At 40.8% G+C, this 22,430-nt stretch overlaps 1 protein-coding gene across 8 annotated transcripts in view; it reads right to left on the bottom strand.

Annotated features, from left to right (window-relative positions):
- Positions 1-4,368: 4,368 nt before the first annotated feature.
- The window catches only part of LINGO2 (leucine rich repeat and Ig domain containing 2), a 1,932,610-nt gene continuing 1,914,548 nt past the window's right edge, over positions 4,369-22,430 (bottom strand). For all 8 annotated transcript variants that reach the window (XM_077249262.1, XM_077249261.1, XM_077249263.1 and 5 more), the window contains one exon: positions 4,369-8,292. In XM_077249262.1, the coding sequence (XP_077105377.1) occupies positions 6,429-8,267 (1,839 nt within the window). In that variant the 5' untranslated portion in view covers positions 8,268-8,292 and the 3' untranslated portion in view covers positions 4,369-6,428. The remainder of the gene's footprint in view (positions 8,293-22,430) is intronic.

Here is a 22,430-nt window from a genome sequence, read left to right as displayed (position 1 = left end):
AGGGAACTGGACTTGGGCTCATCGAATACATCCTGAAAATCAGACAAAAACTCTGGAACTTAAGAAGAGGAGATTGACATCACAGGAACGTCAATATGAACCCCCTGACAACCCCAACTAGTCACAGATATAGACTTCCAATCCAACACAGGATTATGTATCTGCAACCATGGAAAACCCAGCACAATAGCATCATGCAAATTATGCAACACCAGAAAACGACAATCTTCCTGATTGGCTGGCGCCATGCACATGGTCACCTGTGTCCAAAACTGGGGTTTATTTTTAGCCAAAGGTGTAGCATCAATGCCCCTTAAAGGAATAGGTTTCTGCAAAGACTGCAAGGGGAAACCACAATGCCTGGCAAATTCAAAGTCCATTAAGTTCAAAGCGGCGCCTGAATCCACAAACACCATGACAGAAAATGACGACAATGAGCAGATCAAGGTCACAGATAACAGAAATTTAGGTTGTACAGTTCCGATGGTAACTGAACTAGCGATTATCTTTGTACGCTTTGGGCAGACTGAAATGACATGAGAAGCATCGCCACAATAAAAACACAACCTATTCTGACGTCTGAATCCTTGTCGTTCCGTTCTCGACAGAATCCTATTGCACTGCAAAGTGTCAGGCATCTGCTCTGAGGACAACGCCACAGCGCGCACAGTTCTGTGCTCCCGCAAGCGCCGATCAATCTGAATGGCCAGAGACATAGAATCACTCAGACCAACAGTCGTGGGAAACCCCACCATAACATCTTCAACAGATTCAGAAAGACCCTTTCTGAAAATTGCCACCAAAGCATCCTCATCCCATTTAGTCAGCACAGACCATTTTCTAAATTTCTGACAATACAATTCTGCCGCTTCTTGACCCTGAGACAGGGCCAACAAGGTCTTCTCCGCTTGATCCACAGAATTTGGTTCATCATATAATAATCCTAGAGCCTGAAAAAAGGCATCTACATTAAGCAAGGCTGGATTCCCAGATTCCAGGGAAAATGCCCAATCCTGAGGATCGCCACGCAGCAGGGAGATGACAATTTTAACCTGCTGAATGGGATCACCAGAGGAACGAGGCTTCAGAGCAAAAAACAGTTTACAGTTGTTTTTAAAACTCAAAAATTTGGACCTGTCCCCAAAAAACAAATCAGGAGTAGGAATCCTAGGCTCTAAAAGTGGAGTCTGAACAATATAATCAGAAATACCCTGTACCCTAGCAGCAAGCTGGTCTACACGAGAAACTAATCCCTGAACATCCATGCTAGCACAAGACTACTCAGTCACCCAGAGGAAAAGAGGGCAGAAAACACAAAGCAGGCTGCAGTAAAAAAAATGGCTCTTTCTTCCCTCCTTCTGAGATGCATTTACCTCATTGTTGGCCAGTTGTACTGTTATGATCCGGTGACCGTGGAGCCGCATGAGAGACTTTCTCAGGAGTAGGTGGTACCTGTACTGACCGCAAACCCTAAACTAACACCGCAACTAGAAGTAGCCGTGGGATGTACCTAACAAGTCCTAGACACCTCCACACAGCCGGAGGACTAAATACCCCTATAGATGGAAATGGGAAATCTATCTTGCCACAGAGCAGAACCCCAAAGGATAGGCAGCCCCCCACAAATATTGACTGTGAGTATAAGAGGAAAGACACACGCAGGCAGAAAAACAGGATTTAGCAAAAGAGGCCCTTTTAGCTAAATAGAAAAGGACAGGACAGAATTCTAAGCGGTCAGTATTAAAATCCTAAAAATATCCACAGCAGATAATACAAACATTCTACATCTAACTAAAGACATAGAAAGTATATCTGCATCTCCTGAGAATCCAGCATGACTGAAAAATCCAAACAAAGTCTAAGCTGGACAAAAACACAATGAATTGCACTGAATTGCAAAGCACACTGCATGTGTGCACAGAGACAAAAAAAACAGACACTTATCTTAGCTGAATTGGCAGCAGGGCATGAGGAGCCAGAGAGAGATGCAATCCCTCCAGGTACAATGGACAACTGGCAAAGACTCATGGATCCTGCAAACCTAAATATCTAGTAGAGCTGCAATCAGCAGAAACACCTGCCCTGGATTACAACCCCAAGACAACTGCACTACCACCAACAACCACCGAAGGGAGCCCAAGAGCAGAATTCACAACACATGTGGCTTCCTATTATTCCAATCCAGCAAGTGTTGACTGTGAAATCTCAGCAAATGCAAAAGGAATCGTGTTAGTCTTCTATAAGACCCTAACGTCCACGCAAGCTTCCACCCAAACATATCCGATTCCTTACTATCTTTCAATTTTTCTTAAAGTTGATAATCCTATTGCATAGCAGATGTGAAGGTATAAGAAGTCAGCCAAGGCAGTCACCATCAGGAATGCAGCAATTACATATTTTATCTTCACAGAATAGAAAACTTTATTTTTGATCTAAACCTGATAAAGTTGTCATGCTTTTTTTCATTCTGCGCATTCCTCTTATGTGAGAAAATGACTCAAAGCTGAAGGTCTTAAAAGAAGAATAGCTGTTAAGAACCAGATGGTGATGAGATTTTTCAGTAGAACACACACAAGATATTTGAGGATTTATAGACTGATGAGTCTTAATGTCCAATATTTCTAAGTAACTCTTATATGTATGCCAGAAAGCAACATAAGAGTGTTTGAATAGTCTACAATCATCAGTCAAGCAGCATGAAGGATCAATGCAAGCACATCTTAGGTAGAGCCTTTGTTTTTGATTGAGGGCACAAGAACAAGCAAATGTTAATATGTCATGTGACTTTTGACTGAGTTGCAAAAAAACAATACAGAAAGATAATAACCTCAAGCACACATTATAAAGATGGTGGACTACGTATGGTATTTTTAGAACAATGGAATGAAAATCTTGAGCCCAGGCATGGAGGAGGACAATCTATCAGGAAAGATTTGATCAGCTAATTGTCTCATATACTCATTTCCTGTTTCAGAGCGGGATCTCCATGATTGGAAAATTGCCTATTGACGAGGATCACATCTCCACAGATAAGCTAATTTCTACGAAACATCATTGAATCTGTTTAGGGTTACATTGATCATGAGAACCTGAAAATTTCACCTTTCATTCTATCAAAGCAAGTCTGGTGAAAAGTGTAGATGAAGCTTTATTAAAAGGCAAATGGTGGAAACTTTTTTTTTTTTCACCAATCGTCCAAAACTAGAGCAGGGTTCTTACAATCTTTTGAAATGGCCATGACGTAATTTCAGGTCCTGATGCCTATTTCTGCATTCAGGACCTGAAATTACGTCACGGCTTGCTGTGATTGGTCGCGTCGCGGTCACATGGGCGGCACGCAACCAATCACAAGCCGTGACGTAATTTTAAAAATGCGCGCGTTTCCTGCCTCCCGTGACGTCACGGCTTGTGATTGGTCGCGTCGCCCATGTGACCGCGACGCGACCAATCACAAAGCCGGAACGTAATTTTAAAATCATGAATGCCTAGAAGGACCTGAAAATTACGTCACGGCTTGCTGTGATTGGTCGCGTCGCGGCCACATGGGCGGCATGCGACCAATCAGAAGCCGTGACATCACGGAAGGAAGGAAAAGCGCGCATTTTAAGCAAAGAACGCTGCCGGTTCCCTCGGTGAGGTCCAGGCTGCGTCGGAGAGGTGAGTATAGCAATATTTTTTATTTTAACTCTTTATTTTACACATTAATATGGTTCCCAGGGCCTGAAGGAGAGTTTCCTCTCCTTCAGACCCTGGGAACCATCAGGGATACCGTCCGATACTTGAGTCCCATTGACTTGTATTGGTATCGGGTATCGGTATCGGATTAGATCCGATACTTTGCCGGTATCGGCCGATACTTTCCGATACCGATACTTTCAAGTATCGGACGGTATCGCTCAACACTAGGGATTACACATGAAACAAAGAAGCAGCTGGTATTTTCAGAACAATGGAATGGCCACTCCTTAGCCCAGACTTGGAGCACGGCAATCTATCAGGACAAATTCTCTCCGCTAATTTTCTAATTCACTCATTTCTTATTACACAGCTGGATCTCTGTGATTGGAAAATTGCCCCTTGGTGAGTATCAGATTTTCACAGATAAGCTGATTTCTACTAAACATCATTGAATGTGTTTAGTATTACTTTAATCACGAGAAGCTGAAATTTCACCCTATGGCTATCAAAGCAAGTCTTGTGAAAAGTGTATATGAGGATCCTGAAAAAAAGCAAAAGGTGGAAGCTTTTTTTTACCAATTGTCCAAAACTAGAGCAGGGTTCTACAAATCTTTAGAAATGACCATACCTGCTAAACAGATTCATCGTAACAATGCGACTTCCTTTTACCCAGTGAACCACGACATGCAATTCAATAGAGAACGATTCAATTTTATTATGCTTTTTGGCTGTTATTTGAACATGTTTAGCACTTTAAATGTTATCGGTGTTTCAGTTATTAATAACTAGAAATAAAAATAAATGTAAGCATTCAAATCAAAGTTTGCACAAATTACAGGTATTTTCACTGACTGGAACATTAATAAACAGATACTCCTATCTGGATCAATGTGAATTAGCATCACAGCACTGGGACATAATGAAGCTGAATTGATATGGGTCAGTAAGAATTATGATATTTCTTCAGATTTTGAGCCCTTTGGTCATTATTTTCGTGAAGCAGAACAAATAAGATTTCTTGATTTAACAAACATACAGTCAAACAAGAGTATTGTGAGCACTGTGAATGTATATTAGCCACTTGGAGAAATAAAGGCATATTCTTTTCAGCCGAATAACGTTCCTATGCAATTTTATGAACCACCATTAAAGGGATTCTTTAAAGATATTTGTGTCTGGTGTTGGGACTCAATCCAACCTAAGTGAATGGGGCTGAGCTGAAATATTGGCAGATCGTACTGACAAGAATTTTACTGTTTCTAGAAAAACGTAGACCCTCTTTCATAATTGTGGATAACATTCTAATGTGCAAATTGCACAATTATCTCTGAAACCCTCTCTAAGAAAATACCCCAAACTTACTGTTTTTTCTCTTATGAATATATTTTTTTTCGATTCCACAATTCTAGAAATCAGCACAGATAGACTATTTTTCATAATGTCAAACATATATAAGCACGATATATAAAATAATTGATTCTGGTTTTTAACAAAACACTGATGTGTTAGATGGCTTTATGCATTTTTTTTTATAATAATTAGTGACCAGCCTATTCGGCTTCATTTATTTGTATTGTAAGACATGATTCTGTCTCAGATTTATATAGGCTTTTGCTATAATAGTAAATTTTTATCATTTACTGCAAGATGTAACTGGGTAGTTCTGATCTGTACTCTTGAATCTCGCTAAATAAAATCGGTCAAGCAGTAGCCTCCAGTTTATCAGCTTCAGTGAAGACCATATATTTTTCATTACAGTAAATGGATAATTTGTGATACTAGGTATAAAAAATAACTCAGCTCTGTATCAAATTAGGTACATGTCCTTATAAATATTGTCACAAGTAAATACAACCAAGCATCGGTTTGGCCTTGAAATGTTTTTTTCTGTTGGCTATGAACAAAAAAACTGCAAAAACAGATGTTTGCTCAATAGGTTTTTCCATGGTTGCCATATTAAAAACCATGCAGCTGAAAATGTATTAATATAAAGACAAGTTAGTAAAGGGAACATTGTAATTTCAAATATAAAATAATTTTTGAACATTTATAATTTTGATTAAATAGAAATATGGATCTCTTTATACACATAAAAATATCTTGGCATTTCAAATTTAACCACTGAGCCATTTCTGCAAAGTGGGACCATCATGGATCAGCTGCATGTGATCTTTAGTATGAGAGCCATGGTTGATTTTATTGAAGTAATTCTTAGTGGAGACCAAGGACAATCTCTCTTTTGTATTGCTTCAGGTTGGGCAAGTGTAGAAAATAAACCATACCAATTCATTTGTAGAGTGAAACCAACAAGAAAGAATGATGCTCTGCTTAAACAAATGATATCTATAGATACAAAGTACACTCTAGATTATGTTTTGGACACGTGTGCCATTTTATACGTAAAGCCTACACTGTAGGTTTGTTTGCTTGTCATGTTTTCAGAGTGGTAGAAAATGTTGCGTATTTGTCCATGAGAATGAGCCAACAGTTTGTTACTGAGATCCCCAGAATGCCAATATTTGCAATGCAAACAATTAGTAAAACAACTCCATGAAATGCCCTCATGTTCTTGCCCATAGGTCACTGGGCTCTTTTGAGCAGCTCCAGATGGTCTTTCCAATTCCATAAAACCAATTTGACAAAGTGACAGCTGTATACAGCTGCCTCAACCCAGCAATCCAAATTGCCAGGTTGCATAAGTGGATAGAAACAATGCCACGTGAAATCAAAGCTCTTTAGGCAACTACCCACTATATCATTTTCATATTAAATCTCCTGGGTACAGTGCCAGTGACATCTGCTTCCACCACAGCACCATTGTTTTTCCGAGGAACATATTCCAGGTCAATGTTGTTTTTGTGCTTTCCTTTCCCGCGGCTCCACACAAAAAGCAGTAAGAAGCAAAACAAAACCACTCCCAGGAATGTAAAGCAACCCATAGCTGTTGACACCAAAATTGTCTTCAGGTCAAAGGAATAGGTCATGTTTGTATTGGTTCCATTGCTGTTTGTTTCATTTAATTCCGTAATGAACATAGGGGTCATGTTAGTGTAGGAACGATCAGAAACAAATCCTTTTACCGTGAGGGAAGCTGAGAAGGTATCATTTCCAGCAGCATTGCTAGCAACACAAACATAGGTTCCTGTGTCTTGAACTTGAGCGTACCTTATTTCCAGGGTTCCATTTCCAAGAACTGTTGCTCTTCCATGGGACTTTGCAGAAACCATCCTCCTACGTGGAGTAACCCAAGAAATCATTGGCTGAGGATCTCCATCAGCATTGCAGTTCATTTGAACCCTTTGTCCCTCATCTACATGTAGCTGGAGTATTTCTCTTTCCTTAATTTTAGGCTTTTTACATATAAAGTAAATAGATAATACAGTGGTATGTAATTCCTTAAATGATCTTTCTTTAATTGTGTCTGGGCTAGCACACATTGGCTGTTGGTTTCCGAAGTTTAATATAGGGTGCCTTTGTAACATCCAAATTAGACGACAGTCGCATATTAAAGGGTTATTATCAATGCAAAGCACTTCCAGAGCTTTAGGGGAGTGGAACACATTGTCTTCCAGTGTTTCCAATAGGTTTTCCGACAAATTAAGTAGACGCAAGAACCGCAGTCCTTGGAAAGCATGTGGCTCAATGACACGGAGCTGAGCTCCTGCCATATGTAATTCCTGAAGTCGAACCAAATCTGACAGAACTCCTGCTTCAATAACACTAATGGGGTTGAATGAGAGGTTTAGGTGAGTTAGGTAAACCAAGTGTTTTAAAGCTTGATAAGGAATTGCTGAAATATTGGTATTGGTAATTGACAGAATTGTAAGGTTTAGACCATAAAAACAATTAGCAGGCACCATGTCCAGCAGAGGCCAGTTGCTTATCTCCAAGATTTTCAGACGAAACAATCTCTTAAAGGCAATTTCAGGCAACACATTTATGTTGAGATGTTTCAAATGCAGACTATAGAGGCTGTGAAGGTGTGAGAGGGCATCAGTAGGAACGGTTGTCAAGTTGCATTTCTCCAAAGTGAGTTGCTCCAAGCTAAGCAGTCCACTAAAAGCTCTATGAGATATAAAAACTAACTGATTATCTCCAACCTCAAAGGACTTTAGATTATGAAGACCTTGAAACATAAAGTCTAATAAAATAACTATTTTGTTTTCACTTATGTCAAGCTCAGTCAAATTTGACAAACCTGTGAAGACACCTAAGTCCACCAGTTTTAAGCGATTTCCTTTTAAGCTCAATGAACGCAGATTATAGAGATTATTAAATGTTCCAGGCTCCACATTTGAAATGATGTTGTCACTAAGGTCTATTTCCTCCAACAAAGGATGTGATGAAAAGTTAACTGGTCCAATACTTTTCAGTTTGTTTTTACTTAAATCCAATATTTTAGTCTCTATGGGGATTCCATCTGGGATGGTGGTAAGTCGTCGTCGATGACAGCTGACGGACTTGTTTTGTGCTGAGCACTCACAACGAGCTGGACAACCAACAGTGGATCCCACATAGACCAAGACCATGGTCACATACAGGATTATTTGCCAGCAAGATGTGGCCGTGTGAAGCATGACTCCTCCCATGAAGCACAATTCTCTGGTCACGGACCTGAAATCAGAAAAAAAATGTGAAAAAATTAAAACATAATAGTAATAAAAGTACACTTCAGAAAAAGAAAATGTAATCTCTCTCTTGCTGACAGAAACTGGACAAGAATACACAAATATTCGCAAAAGGCTTTCTTTTATGCAATTGCTGAAGATAAAACACTGACTAATTTTTGTAGTAGTTCCCTCTCTTCGATGAGTAACAGTGATAGCATCATCAATGTACCACTCCTACTGAAGTAGTTTGTCACAGCAAACATTCATGCCAAGTGCAATGAATAGGTATGAAGTGGCATCAATGAATCAACAATGCATAATATGCCCTTTTATACTTCGGGAAGGAACATATGCTGCTCGGAAATTAACTACATATCTCAACAGTTCGAATAGAAAATACAATTCAAAGGCCAATGTGATCTGACAGTGTTACTTTTGTCATTCATAAACCTGTAATTTATGTTTTACCCACAGCCTGATCTACAAACAATTTATTTTTTTTCTAAGTAGATTGTGAAATAGTAACATCATACGTTCTATATTTTAAATAAAATTCAGAATGCCGTCATTTGGATAGCAAAATATGCTTTTGTAAAAAAATAAATGAAACGATATATCAAAGATCAAGATAAATTCTAAAAATAGATCAGAATTAATCTAATGCTAAGACACCCATTTCCCTTATGTGTAATTTCAAGGGAGATTGAGCAATATTTTCCATGATGATAATCCTTTATATCTCCGCTTGGCAGTTTTCATATATGCAGCCTGAAATGTTGCCATCAATGAAAAGTTTGGCCCTTGTTTGCATTTATCTCAATGTTACATTCATCAGACCTACAGCTTCAATTTATGGTATAGTTTTCCAATAATCAGTCAACTTTTCCTCATTCTACATGTGATATAATACTTTAGGGTACAAGTTCTCCATGACTCTGTGGGGGAGAATCAGTGTTGTTTTTTGTATGGTAAACATTAGCATCTATCCACATGCTGATCTTGAAAACCGACTTTTAAGACAAGAGATTTTTAAAAGTAATCTATCTATATAATCGTCTAAGGGTCACTTCCGTCTGTCGGTTTGTCAGTCACGGAAATCCTGGGTCGCCAATTGGTCGCGGCCAGCCGCGACCAATCAGAGACGGGCACAGTCGGGCTGTGAATTGGCCCCTCCCTACTCCCCTCCAGTCAGTGCCCCCTCCCCTCCAGTCAGTGCCAGTGTGTCACCCCATCCCGGACCAACTTTTTACCTTTGATGCTGCCTATGCAGCATCAATAGTAAAAAGATATTATGTTAAAAATAATAATAAAAAATTGTGCTATTCCCACCTTCCGCTGTCCACCGATTCGCGCGATGCTGCAGCCAGCTTCCATTCCCAGTGATGCATTGTGAAATTACCCAGATAACTTAGCGGTCTCGCGCATCGGGACAGCTTCGGTAGACGCCGGAGGGTGAGTATATACTGTAACTATTTTTTATTTTTATTTATTTTTTAACAGGGATATGGTGCCCACACTGCTATATACTACGTGGGCTGTTATATACTGCGTGGGCTGTGTTATATACTGCGTGGGCTGTGTTATATAGTACATGGGCTGTGTTATATACAGCCTGGCTGCTATATACTACGTGGGCAATGTTATATACTGTGTGGGCTGTGTTATATACTATGTGGCCTGTGTTATACACTGCGTGGGCTGTGCTATATATTATGTGGACTGTGCTATACATTATGTCGGCAGTGCTATATACTATGTGGTTGCTATATACTACGTGGCTGCAATATACTACATGGCTGTGCTATATACTGCGTGGCTGTCTGTGTTATGTGGGCTGTGCTATATGCTATATGGCTGCTATATAATATATGGCTGCTATATACTACGTGGCTGTGCTATATACTATGTGGCTGCTATATACTTTGAGGCTGCCATATACTACGTGGCTGTGCTATATACTATGTGGTTGTGCTATATACTGCGTGGCTGCTGTATACTACGTGGCTGTGCTATATACAACATGGCTGTCTGTGTTACGTGGGCTGTGCTATATACTATGTGGCTGCTATATACTATATGGCTGCTATATACAACGTGGCTGTGCTATATACTATGTGGCTGTGCTACAGTATATACTATGTGGCTGTCTGTGTTATATACTACGTGGCTGTGTTATATACTACGTGGCTGTGTTATATACTACGTGGCTGTGCTATACACTACATGGCTGTGCCAAGGGCGATGTCCATACATACATTTTCTAGACTACCCGATGCGCTAGAATCGGGCCATCATCTAGTACATAACAGATGGCTGGAACTTAAAAAAACAGAAAAACAGAGAAACAACCAATTCTAGAGTACCAAGAGGTGACAATACAATACCTATAACTAGGTGACATCTAGAAGAGATGTAGCAATTTTTAAGGACTAACTCTTGTTTTACTTATTTCATTAATTTCATAAATTATTAGTACATATAAAAATAGGAACCTTTGGACTGATCATTCAGTCACAAAATTCTAAATTGACAGTTCAAATCCATCTTAAGGTAAAACAGATTTTCCCATAGAATATGGAAATTGGCGCTTATAATGTTCTATGGAGAACTGTAACTGTTGTTTGAGCGGAACTTGTAGCAGAATGTCTGTGTCCACCTCTAGCTCCTCCTCGCTCCTTCCTTTCCCATAGAACATTAAAAGCACCAACTGTCATCTCTTATCTCATTATTGGGGAAATATATCTTCACTGAATACAGATGTGACACATTTCACAGAACAACAAATCCAGAAGGAGGAAAAAGCTAATTTCTCTTTTAATGTACATTAAAGGTTGTTTTTCTTCATGCACGCTATTGATATATGAAATAATAATTAAAACGATCTAAGCTAATAATCAGACAGGCTATGCTGAAGTTGGAGCTTGCCAATGCTAACTGAGCTACAAAAATTGCACTGTATTCATATATAGCTTTCATATCATTAACCCCTTAAGGACCAGAGGTATTTTTAGTTTTGCATTTTCATTTTTCGATCCCCTTTTCCCAGAGCCATAACTTTTTTATTTTCTGGTCAAAATGGCCATGTGAAGGCTCGTTTTTTGTGGGACGAGTTGTAATTTTGAATGAAATCATTGGTTTTACCATGTCATGTACGAGAAAATGGGGAAAAAAATCCAAGTGTGGTGAAATTGAAAAAAAAAAGTGCAATCCCACACTTTTTTTGTTTGGCTTTTTTAGTAGGTTCACTAAATGCTAAAACACACCAGACATTATGATTCTCCAAGAAGAGTACGAGTTCATAGACACCAAACTTAGTTCTGGCGTTTTGACTTTTTTTCTCACTACGTCGTTTAGCATTTAACGAGTTAATAGTTGTGGGTGGATTGCAATTCCACCAGCGGCAATTGTGGAGGGAACGGCTATACCCCTCTGCAATAGCTAATGCCTTCTCTGCCTTTTCTACTACTACTAGGGTGGGAGCCACATACGATATAACTACCATAAGGTGGACCATACTATGTATTCCCTTACCTCTATTTATGTGCTTTTCTATCTGCTCCATTTTAACACCATTTCTTAAAATCTATGACCTTTTTTTCTTTTCAATCCTCTTGATTCCCCACCCAATCACTACAACACCATCTCACTTTCACAAGCGGTCTCAGCATGCACGCCAGATAACGTTATATAGTAATATCATATGTAGAATACGTGACATAATGGAAACATGTACCTGTTTTCTTTTGTTAATTATTCTCTTGATTTTGATTGTAATATATGCTTTTTTTGTTATTACGTATGAACAGATTGTCTTCCTGACGAAGGCTCGTGCCTGAGCCGAAACGTTGGAAACCATTCTCTTTTCCACAAGATATATTTAAAAAAACTTTGAAAGTGCCGGGAAAGATGTGAGCTCTCCGTCGGAGCTCACATCAAAAGGAGGGAGTCCAACATATGCGTAAATGTATGCCCGATATCGGAAAGGGATTAAATGTACCAATATCTATTGTAATTGTTGCTCTCCCCGTCCATGACTCACATGAGTAATAGCGTCATGTACCATGCTTCTTTTCTACTAGCAAACCCTAATGCTTCTACTAAGCCTTTATGCAACCATGGACAACTATCTCTGCCACTTGAAGAAGAGGCCATTGAGCCCAGAAATACGTTGTGTACGGAGATTTATAATAAATAAGTTTTAATCACCTTGCACCAGGTCTGTTTTGGAGTTTAGTTGGGAATAACCCGAGAAACACCTGGATACATTATTTTTACCACTTTGCAAGCTCAGTCGTGGAAGCAAGACAGAGGCTGCATTGTGCTTTAGCTATGAGTAGCATTGTCCTCCTCACCGGGCACAACCTACCAAGGTGGGCACTCCTATTTTTTTGGATCTTCTTTGTTACCAGTTCTTAATCACCTTACAATGTAAAGGGTTTAGGGATCTGGCACTGCTCACATTCACATTCTGCGGTATTTAATGGTGAACTTCAAACAGATGACTTGCAGCTAACAATGATTGGGTGGTGCTCACCATGAAATGGTCCCATCGATACACAGGGCAGAAAGAAAACTGGGTCACTCACTATTTTAGGGTAAAATGGGATGGCTTGGAATGGCAGACTAATAAAGATGGAAAAACTGTGCATATTGTTTTATTTCATTAAAAGACTTTTTTCTTACTGTGTGGTGTCTGATTAACCATTTAACGACTCTAGGATTACTAATGGATAGGTGTTTTATTGACACCTCTCCATTACTAGCAATAGGAAGGTGACATTAACCCCTCATTACCCCACTTGCCACCACTACAGGGCAAGTGGGATGAACGAAGCAAAGTTTCAGAATTGGCTCATCTAATGGATGCACCTTTTCTGGGCATCTGCAGGCTGCTTTTTTAGGCTTGGGGGCCATACCATGGCCCCTTACTAACCTGAGAGTTTTGCAGGGTTGGTTGAAAAATATTGGGGAGACCCCACATTGCTATTTTCTTTCATCCCTTCTCCCCTGCTCGCGCTGCTTGCCGGCCATGCAGGAGAGACTGGATGATGGCTTCAGCACCATATGCATTGGAACAGCGCTTACTGTAGCACTGCTTCACATTAGCCGTCCTTGTGGTACTGATGTGGCAAACAGGCGGCACACGGTTGCGGTGATTTTTGAAATATTTGTACATCATTTTGTATGTATCTTCTGATAACCTGTATAATATATATTTATTTTGTAACTTCACTGACTTTAGATGTCCCTGACAAGGACTGCTCCTTGGCAAAACGTTGGACCATAGCAGTTTTTGACTCCTTGCTGGATTAGAAAAAATGTACACTGCAGCAAAACCTACAATCTAAATTTATTGTGTGGTGCTGAGTCTCCTGTACCAACTAGCCGCAGCAATGATAATGTCCTGGTGATAAAACCTTCACTGTAAGTAAACAACAGCACACAGCTTGATGAGCGACATATCACTTTATTATGTGTTTTAACCCCTACCTCATGCTGTCCTGAGATTACATAGCAAAAACCTGCTGACAGATTCTCTTTAAGTACATGAATTAAATGTTAAAGGTTCAGCAAAGACTTACAGGTAGAACATAGAGCGGGGTCGTAACTCTTTAGCAATGCAGAATATAAAGAAATCTCTAGATACTATAATGGCTGGCATCCAGAATTGTTAACCCATATTTCAGGTCAGATTACTAAGAAAAATCTTAGCTGAATAACAAGGCTTTACACCAGAGGACAACTCAGTAATTTCCATGTGTTTGAGCGGGGAAGTGTTCTTTGGGGAATTAGAAAGAGAGACTGCTGTGACTGGTGTCTCTTGGAATACATCAGGTTTGGAATAAAAAAAATGTGCTAATAAAGGGGCGAACTTTGTGGGATTTCCCACTGAGATGTGCGTGACTGCTGTTTGACATGACTGATTTCCTCAATGTATTCCTAAAGATTAATTATATGTGTTTCAGAGGGAGACCAAGATGCTACAGGCTGAACAAGAGCGGACTTAAATACTCTGATTAACAACCTGACATAGTAAGTGCAGCACCAGGAAAGTATAGATCCTTTTACGTACAATATGTAGATTCTGCCAATTAGCTATGTGTCGTCATCTCAGGTAACATATTATAATTAGATGCAGAACGTAAATGTAATATTCTGGTATCCATCCTGCCTGAAGGCATGCCGACAATCTGCTGTCATATATTTAGGTCTTTAGTGACCTAAAATAACTACGTACTATAGGGACTCAGCTTCCATAAGTTCAGCAGTCATTTTGAGAGGAGATTTCTACTACTGACGGATTGCATCATGTGTTATATGGCTAATGAAATGTATGAACTTTCCATCGTACTCAACTCTTTTTCACTTTGGTATATCTTACACATTAATAGTGACATTGTCAAATTCCCAGCCACATGTTCCATTAAAGGGTTATTCCCATGCTAAGAAGCTATCACCAGCCTTGTACTAGAGCTCTTCTGTTCATTGGGGTCAGACACCCAACAATCCTGAGATTGGGGCTCTGGAACAAGTTTCTTCAGCCATATTTGGAAGGCGCTGAAGTATGCATGCTCGACCTCTCCTCCATTCATTGCCTATAGCACTGCAGGAGACAGCAAAATATTGTACTCAGCTTTCTCTGACAGTCCCATAGACAATGAATGGAGCAGAGGATAAGCATACTCACCTTTGCTCTATTCAAGTAGGGGCTATAGATCCCCATTCTTGGGATTGCTGGGAATCCCAGTGGTCAGTCCCTCAGCCACCAGCATGTCACCCCGGGACAAAGGTAGGGATTTTATGTTCATGGTTTTGTTTTTGGAAATAAACATTATTCCATTTTTTAGATAAAAAACATTTGGCTAGCAGAGAGAGCGAACCCCCACAGCCCTTAGATGAACACACCTCCTAATAACAATAATCATTTTTGCCCACTATTACTGTATGTAGGAAAGGTAGCTTATAACAGTGTCATAACTATACATTTATTAAATTAGACCTTTTATTATTAGGTAAACCCGATTTCATACAGATAAAACAATATTATAAATCTAAAATCTGAGTATTGGGGTATGTTTGCACAAATGGATTTTCGGTCCAATTAGACTGTTCAAATAATACATTTTCCCATGGACTGAATGTCATCATGAAAAAAATCACTGCATGGGCACCACTAGTCTTTTCAGCATTTTGCCTAAGATTTGCATATACCATTTTAACCCCTTCATGACCTTTCAATTTTGTACATTTTTTTGGTTTTTGCTCCCTTCTTCCGAGAGCCATAGGTTTTTTATTTTTCCATCCATATAGCCGTGTAAGGGAATGTTTTCTGCGGAACAAGTTCTACTTTTAAACAACACCATTGAGTTTGCCATATAGTGTACCGGAAAACGGGAAAAATAATTCCAAGTGCTATTCCACAACAGTTTTTGGGGATTTTTTGCTACCATGTTTACTACAAACCAAAAACTGACCTGCCATTGTGATTCACAAGGTCATTACGAGAACGCAGATACCAAACATGTATAAGTTCTTGTTTATTTAAGAAAAAAAAATCCAGTGTGTAAAAAAAAAAAAGGAGACTTGAAGCTGTGATTTTCTGATCACTTGTGCTACCCATAGCAGGGCTTCAGCCATGGGCTGGTATTCAATGAAGATCCGCAGTGACAAGCACGTGGGTCTTCTGCAGCCTCCCCAGTTGTCATGCGACAGGAGTGACGGTAGGCAGGGTTTCTGATGCGTTTCAGGTGTGTTTGTGTTAAATATGTCGCTGTCAGTGATTGACAGTGGCATTTAAAAAGTTGGCAGCCGTGGGTGGATTGCAATTTGCGGGCTCAGAGCTGGAGCCTGCATCAAAGACAAGGGCACAATCTTTGACATATATATACAGTATACGTCAAAGGTCGTGAAGGGTTCAACACCTTTCTGACATCTGGTATAATAGTACACTGATGTTAGACTCCTCCTGTTTGGTGCGGGCTCCGGCGCTGAGCCTGCACCTTTCTGGGCACATGTCAGCTGACAAATACACCTGATATGTGCCCGCAACAGCCTCAGGTGGAATCGCAATCCTCCCATGGCTGTTAACTAGTTAAATGCCAATTGTAATTTCTAACAGCGGCATTTAACTTGCGCTTACTGGAAGCGTGTCAAATACTGCCCATAGGTGATCCTGTCACATCACCGTGGGTTACCAAAGAGTCGATATGACATCTAGAGGTCTCCAGCAGACCTCTTTGGTTGTCATTGCTGGATTTCTAAGAGCGCTACCTGGTGGTTGATGCTCATACCAAGGAAGCATTTTTGACAACACAGGCAATCTGATCATTGCTTGTGTGTAGCAGAGGAGATCAAAGTAGTGCAGCTTCTATCGAAGAATGGAAAAAGAAAAATGTTTTTTAAAATAATAAAAAAATAAAAGATCAAATCACCCCCCCCTTTCAGTCCATTCAAAAAATACAATAAAAAAACAAACCTACATTTATTTGGTATCGCTGCATTCAGGATCGCCCAATCTACCAATATAAAAAAAAATGAACCCGATCGTTAAATGGCGTAACAATAAAAAAATTAAAAATTTCAGAATTACTTTTTTGCTTTCAATAAAATGCAATAATGGGCGAACAAAATATCATATCTACACCAAAATGGTGTCAATAGCAACGTCAGCTCGACGCGCAAAAAATAAGCCATCACCCAGTCTCAGGGCACAAAAAATGGGGACACTACAGGTCTCAGAATGGCACCATTTGTTTCAATTTTTTAGTTTTTTTACAAAACTTTGTATTTTTTTTTCACCATTTAACGTGATAAAAAAAACAACAAACTTGCACTTTTTTTTTGCAATTTCACCACATTTGGAATTTTTTTCCTTGTTTTCCAGTACATGACATGTTAAAACCGATAGTGTCGTTCAAAAGTTTAACTTGTCCCACAAAAAAACAAGGCCTCACATGGCCAAATTGACAGAAAAATAAAAAAGTTTTGGCTCTGGGATGAAGGGGAGCAAAAAACGAAAACACGAAAAAGAAAATACTGCTGGTCGTGAAGGGATTTAGGGTAGAGATTGGTGAACCCGAACAGTAAAGTTCGGCATCCATACCAAACACCTACTTCATCAGGAAGCCCATGTTACTGTTCAGGTTTGGCTCCCCGAACACCGGGTGTCTGTAAATTTCATTAAGTGCTCAATCTTATGTATGAAAATAAATGTGATATGGACGTCATATGGATGATAATACTGATGAAAAGTTATCTGTTTTTTTCTGCATGAAAATCGGTTAGTTTTTATGTTATTATGGGAATTGAATCCAATGGTAACTGCTATATTTAGATTTTTCTTTATCCCTCTGCAGCATTTATCAACATAGATCACTAGCTCCTTCTCACTATGCTTCACTCTATTGGCCTTAGGAATATCACCCACTTTTGCTTTCTTCCTACTTCTCTAACAAACATTTCTTCCTCTCCCCCTTACTGTCAGGGTTCCTTAGAGTTTAGTCTAATGTCCTCTCCATTTTGATCTACACATTTCTTACTCGACAAACTACCAGCAGATTTATCTTTCAGTCAGTAGCGTAGCCACATGGGCCAGAGGGGGCGGTTGCCCAGGGCCCCACGCTCTGAGGGGGCCCACCCGAAGCTACGCTACTGTAACTGCATACAGTTACATTCTGCGGCAGAGCAAAATCCCCGCCCGGAGGGAGCAGGGAGCACCGTGAAACAAGGAGGAAGAGAAGTGAGTATTTATTTGTGGGGTTTTTTTATCGGTGCTGCCTTATACACTACAGGATCTGCCTATGGGGGTGCTGCCTTATACTACAGAGTCTGCCTATGGGGGGGTGCTGCCTTATACTACAGAGTGTGCCTATAGGTGTACTGCCTTATACTACAGGGTCTGCCTGTAGGGGTACTGTCTTGTACTATATTGAGGACTATCTGGCATATTATACTATATGGAGGTTATCTATGGGGCCATCATACAGTGTGGGGATTACAGTGAAGGGGCCATCATACAGTGTTGGAGCCATCAAAGAGTTTGGAGTCTACTAAGGGGTCAGTATACTGTGTGCGTGGTACTATACAGTGAGGGGGCATCACACTGTTTATAGGGGAGCTGTACAGGGGAGACTTGGGACGTTATTAAATGTAAAGTGGGCACTTATTGTTATAGGGGAACTCGGGTTACTGTGACTATCAAAGGGGCACACAAGGCAATATTACTTTCTAGGGTGCAAAATACGGGCACTGTTTTCTAGAACACTTGCACCCGGCATTACTATATTATAGAGGGGTGCTTTAGAATTTACTCAGCAGGTGTAGTAATAGGGTCACATACGGCAGCAGAGGCTCAGTATTGGGGTATCAGGTGCAGTAATAGGGACACATACGGCAGCAGTGGCTCAGTATTGGGGTATCAGAGGCAGTAATAGGGACACATACGGCAGCAGCGGCTCAGCATTGTGGTATCATGTGCAGTAATAGGGACACATATGGCAGTAGCGGCTCAGTATTGGGGTATCAGGTGCAGTAATAGGGACACATACGGCAGCAGCGGCTCATTATTGGGGTATCAGGTGCAGTAATAGGGACACATACGGCAGCAGCGGCTCAGTATTGGGGTATCAGAGGCAGTAATAGGGACACATACGGCAGCAGTGGCTCAGTATTGGGGTATCAGGTGCAGTAATAGGGACACATACGGCAGCAGCGGCTCAGTATTGGGGTATCAGGGGCAGTAATAGGGACACATGCGGCAGCAGCGGCTCAGTATTGGGGTATCAGGTGCAGTAATAGGGACACATATGGCAGTAGCGGCTCAGTATTGGGGTATCAGGTGCAGTAATAGGGACACATACGGCAGCAGCAGCTCAGTATTGGGGTATCAGGTGCAGTAATAGGGACACATACGGCAGCAGTGGCTCAGTATTGGGGTATCAGAGGCAGTAATAGGGACACATATGGCAGCAGCGGCTCAGTATTGTGGTATCATGTGCAGTAATAGGGACACATATGGCAGTAGCGGCTCAGTATTGGGGTATCAGGTGAAGTAATAGGGACACATACGGCAGCAGCGGCTCAGTATTGGGGTATCAGGTGCAGTAATAGGGACACATACGGCAGCAGCGGCTCAGTATTGGGGTATCAGGGGCAGTAATAGGGACACATACGGCAGCAGTGGCTCAGTATCGGGGTATCAGGTGCAGTAATAGGGACACATACGGCAGCAGCTGCTCAGTATTGGGGTATCAGGGGCAGTAATAGGGACACATGCGGCAGCAGCGGCTCAGTATTGGGGTATCAGGTGCAGTAATAGGGACACATATGGCAGTAGCGGCTCAGTATTGGGGTATCAGGTGCAGTAATAGGGACACATACGGCAGCAGCGGCTCAGTATTGGGGTATCAGGTGCAGTAATAGGGACACATACGGCAGCAGTGGCTCAGTATTGGGGTATCGGGTGCAGTAATAGGGTCACATACGGCAGCAGCGGCTCAGTATTGGGGTATCAGAGGCAGTAATAGGGACACATACGGCAGCAGCGGCTCAGTATTGGGGTATCAGGTGCAGTAATAGGGACACATATGGCAGTAGCGGCTCAGTATTGGGGTATCAGGTGCAGTAATAGGGACACATACGGCAGCAGCGGCTCAGTATTGGGGTATCAGGTGCAGTAATAGGGACACATATGGCAGTAGCGGCTCAGTATTGGGGTATCAGGTGCAGTAATAGGGACATATACGGCAGCAGAGGCTCAGTATTGGGGTATAGGGGCAGTAATAGGGACACATACGGCAGCAGCGGCTCAGTATTGGGGTATCAGGTGCAGTAATAGGGACACATACAGCAGCAGCAGCTCAGTATTGGGGTATCAGGTGCAGTAATAGGGATACATACGGCAGCAGCGGCTCAGTATTGGGGTATCAGCAGGATGAGGAGGTTGTGCTGGTTGGGAATAGATGGTGATGGGGCTGGAATATGAGAAGTGAAATGTGTCTTTGTTGTTTTCTCTGCAGATGAGTCCTGGCTGTAAGAAGTTGTCATGTCGGTCTGGGCCAGATGGAAAAGATGGGAAAAGTGAACTATTCCATCAGAGAACGTCAGCATTAAGTCATTATCTGTAACTGTGCTGTGATCTATGTTCTGTAGGACTTTTATCCCCAACTGACCATATGGAGGTAATATCCATGTTATATAGAGATTATCTTCAGTAATAGTGCAGTCATCTGCTGAGGTCCTCCTCCACTATTAGGGTGCATCACCGATTTGTAATCAAGGTTACCTAGTTGGGGCCCACTCAGAAACTTTGCCCCCCCTGAACCAAAACCCTAGCTACGCCTCTGGTTTCAGTACAATCTCTCTTCTGGTGACACCTAATCATTCACATCTTCTGTCTTCACCCCTGCAGTATTATCAAATACAAGTGATTGTCTGCTGTCTCTATCATTATAACCTCTGTATCCAAAATGGAACTTATTGTGCTTCCTACCTAACCTTGACTAAACTGCATAAACCTAATATATCAATTTGAATGTGTGAAACTGCCATACTGTCGAGGAAGCACGCCTATTGCTATTTAAAGCAAATATTTTCTTTGCTCCCTATATCCAAATATAACAATTTGAGAGTCTTCAGTGGTTGATACCTTTTAATGGCTAACTGAAAATATGGTAACAAATTGCAAATTTCCGAGACTACACAGGTCTCTTCATCAGGCGTAGTAGTACTAGTGTGCCTGAAGAAGAGACCTGAGCAGTTACCATCTTTTCAGCTAGCCATTAAAAGGTATCAACCACTGAAGACTCTCAAATTGTAATATTTTATTTATCTACTGGCTAACAGGGCACAAAGATATATCTTTCCTGTAGCCCTATATCCAATAACTCATTCGTTCATGTCAGCTGCACCTCAAAAATATCTCCAAGTAACCAACCTTTTCTTACGTTTGAGACTGCAAAGATGTTACTCTAGCTATGATTTCTTCTCTTCCAACATTATTAGTTTTCCACTCATTAAATGTTCCCCTCTCCAATCTAGTCTGAATGCAATGGTCATTCTCATATTTCTGACCAGCTGCTACACCAATGCCTCCACCCTGCTCCATTCAATGCACTAGTTGCCCATCTGATGAAGAGTACAGCATATAAGCTTTCCACCCTACATCTCCACCATCATCTCTGCCTACCAATCTACCTACAGTATGCACACCGTTCTGCTAATGACCTAAGTCTAACATTCTCTATAGACCAAACGCTATCCTCTCATCTCCAAGACTTTTCCCTTGCTGCACCAGTTCTTTGGAATGCACCAGCCCAGACAATCTGATTAATTTACTGTGTCAACAGATTTTAAGCGTGCTCTAATAACACATCTTTTTAGGCCGGCCTATCACCTCACTTCATTTTCTCAGAATCTACACACTCCATACAGTTGGTAGCACTGAAGTAACCGTATTCATTTATTCATTATAAAGATGGCTGAGCCATCCAATACAAAAGCCTCTGAGTTTCTGTGGCCCCCAACTTCTATATAGATTGTAATCCTTTTCGAGCAACGCCTTTCTATTGTGTGAACTGTTGAACTCTGGGTTACTCTGTAATGTATGATATTGTTTCCACATGTACCCACTGAAATATAAAGTGAGACTGAGACTCTGATTTTAATGATGTATCATTTATAAGGCTGTGTGCTGCTGTTTCAATACAGTGAAAGCTTTTATCAGCCAGAGATTACCACTGTCCAAACTACAGCATTCTAGTCCAACTCTGCCCTCAGCACTGATTAGCAGGTTTCTGTGTACATTTTATATTGACATTAAGCTGCTAATCAGGGGTATGGGTGTGGTTAGATTTCTGAGCTCTGCTACTTCTAAAAACTCAGATTTTTTCGCAACTGCTGCACCAGTAAACTAAGTGATACATTGCTGTAACCAGGGTCTCTTTCTCTACGTTATGCTGCCCTCAGATGAGGTAGCAAAAACTTGCTCTTAAATAAAAGGCATTGTGTCATGGCAGGTGTAAAGTTTATTATAACCTCTCCCATATACAGCAATGCCAATGTAGACTGTAGGGTTATTCCAAGTTTTGTTGAACTCTAGATTCTTGCATTCATTCTGATTATGATTTTTAAGCAATCGGTATA

Source organism: Ranitomeya variabilis, chromosome 1 (genome assembly GCF_051348905.1).
Source record: "Ranitomeya variabilis isolate aRanVar5 chromosome 1, aRanVar5.hap1, whole genome shotgun sequence".
NCBI classification, from domain to species: Eukaryota; Metazoa; Chordata; class Amphibia; order Anura; family Dendrobatidae; genus Ranitomeya; species Ranitomeya variabilis.
The sequence above is the reverse complement of the archived record's forward strand: the minus strand, read 5'-3'. Positions and strand labels throughout refer to the sequence as shown.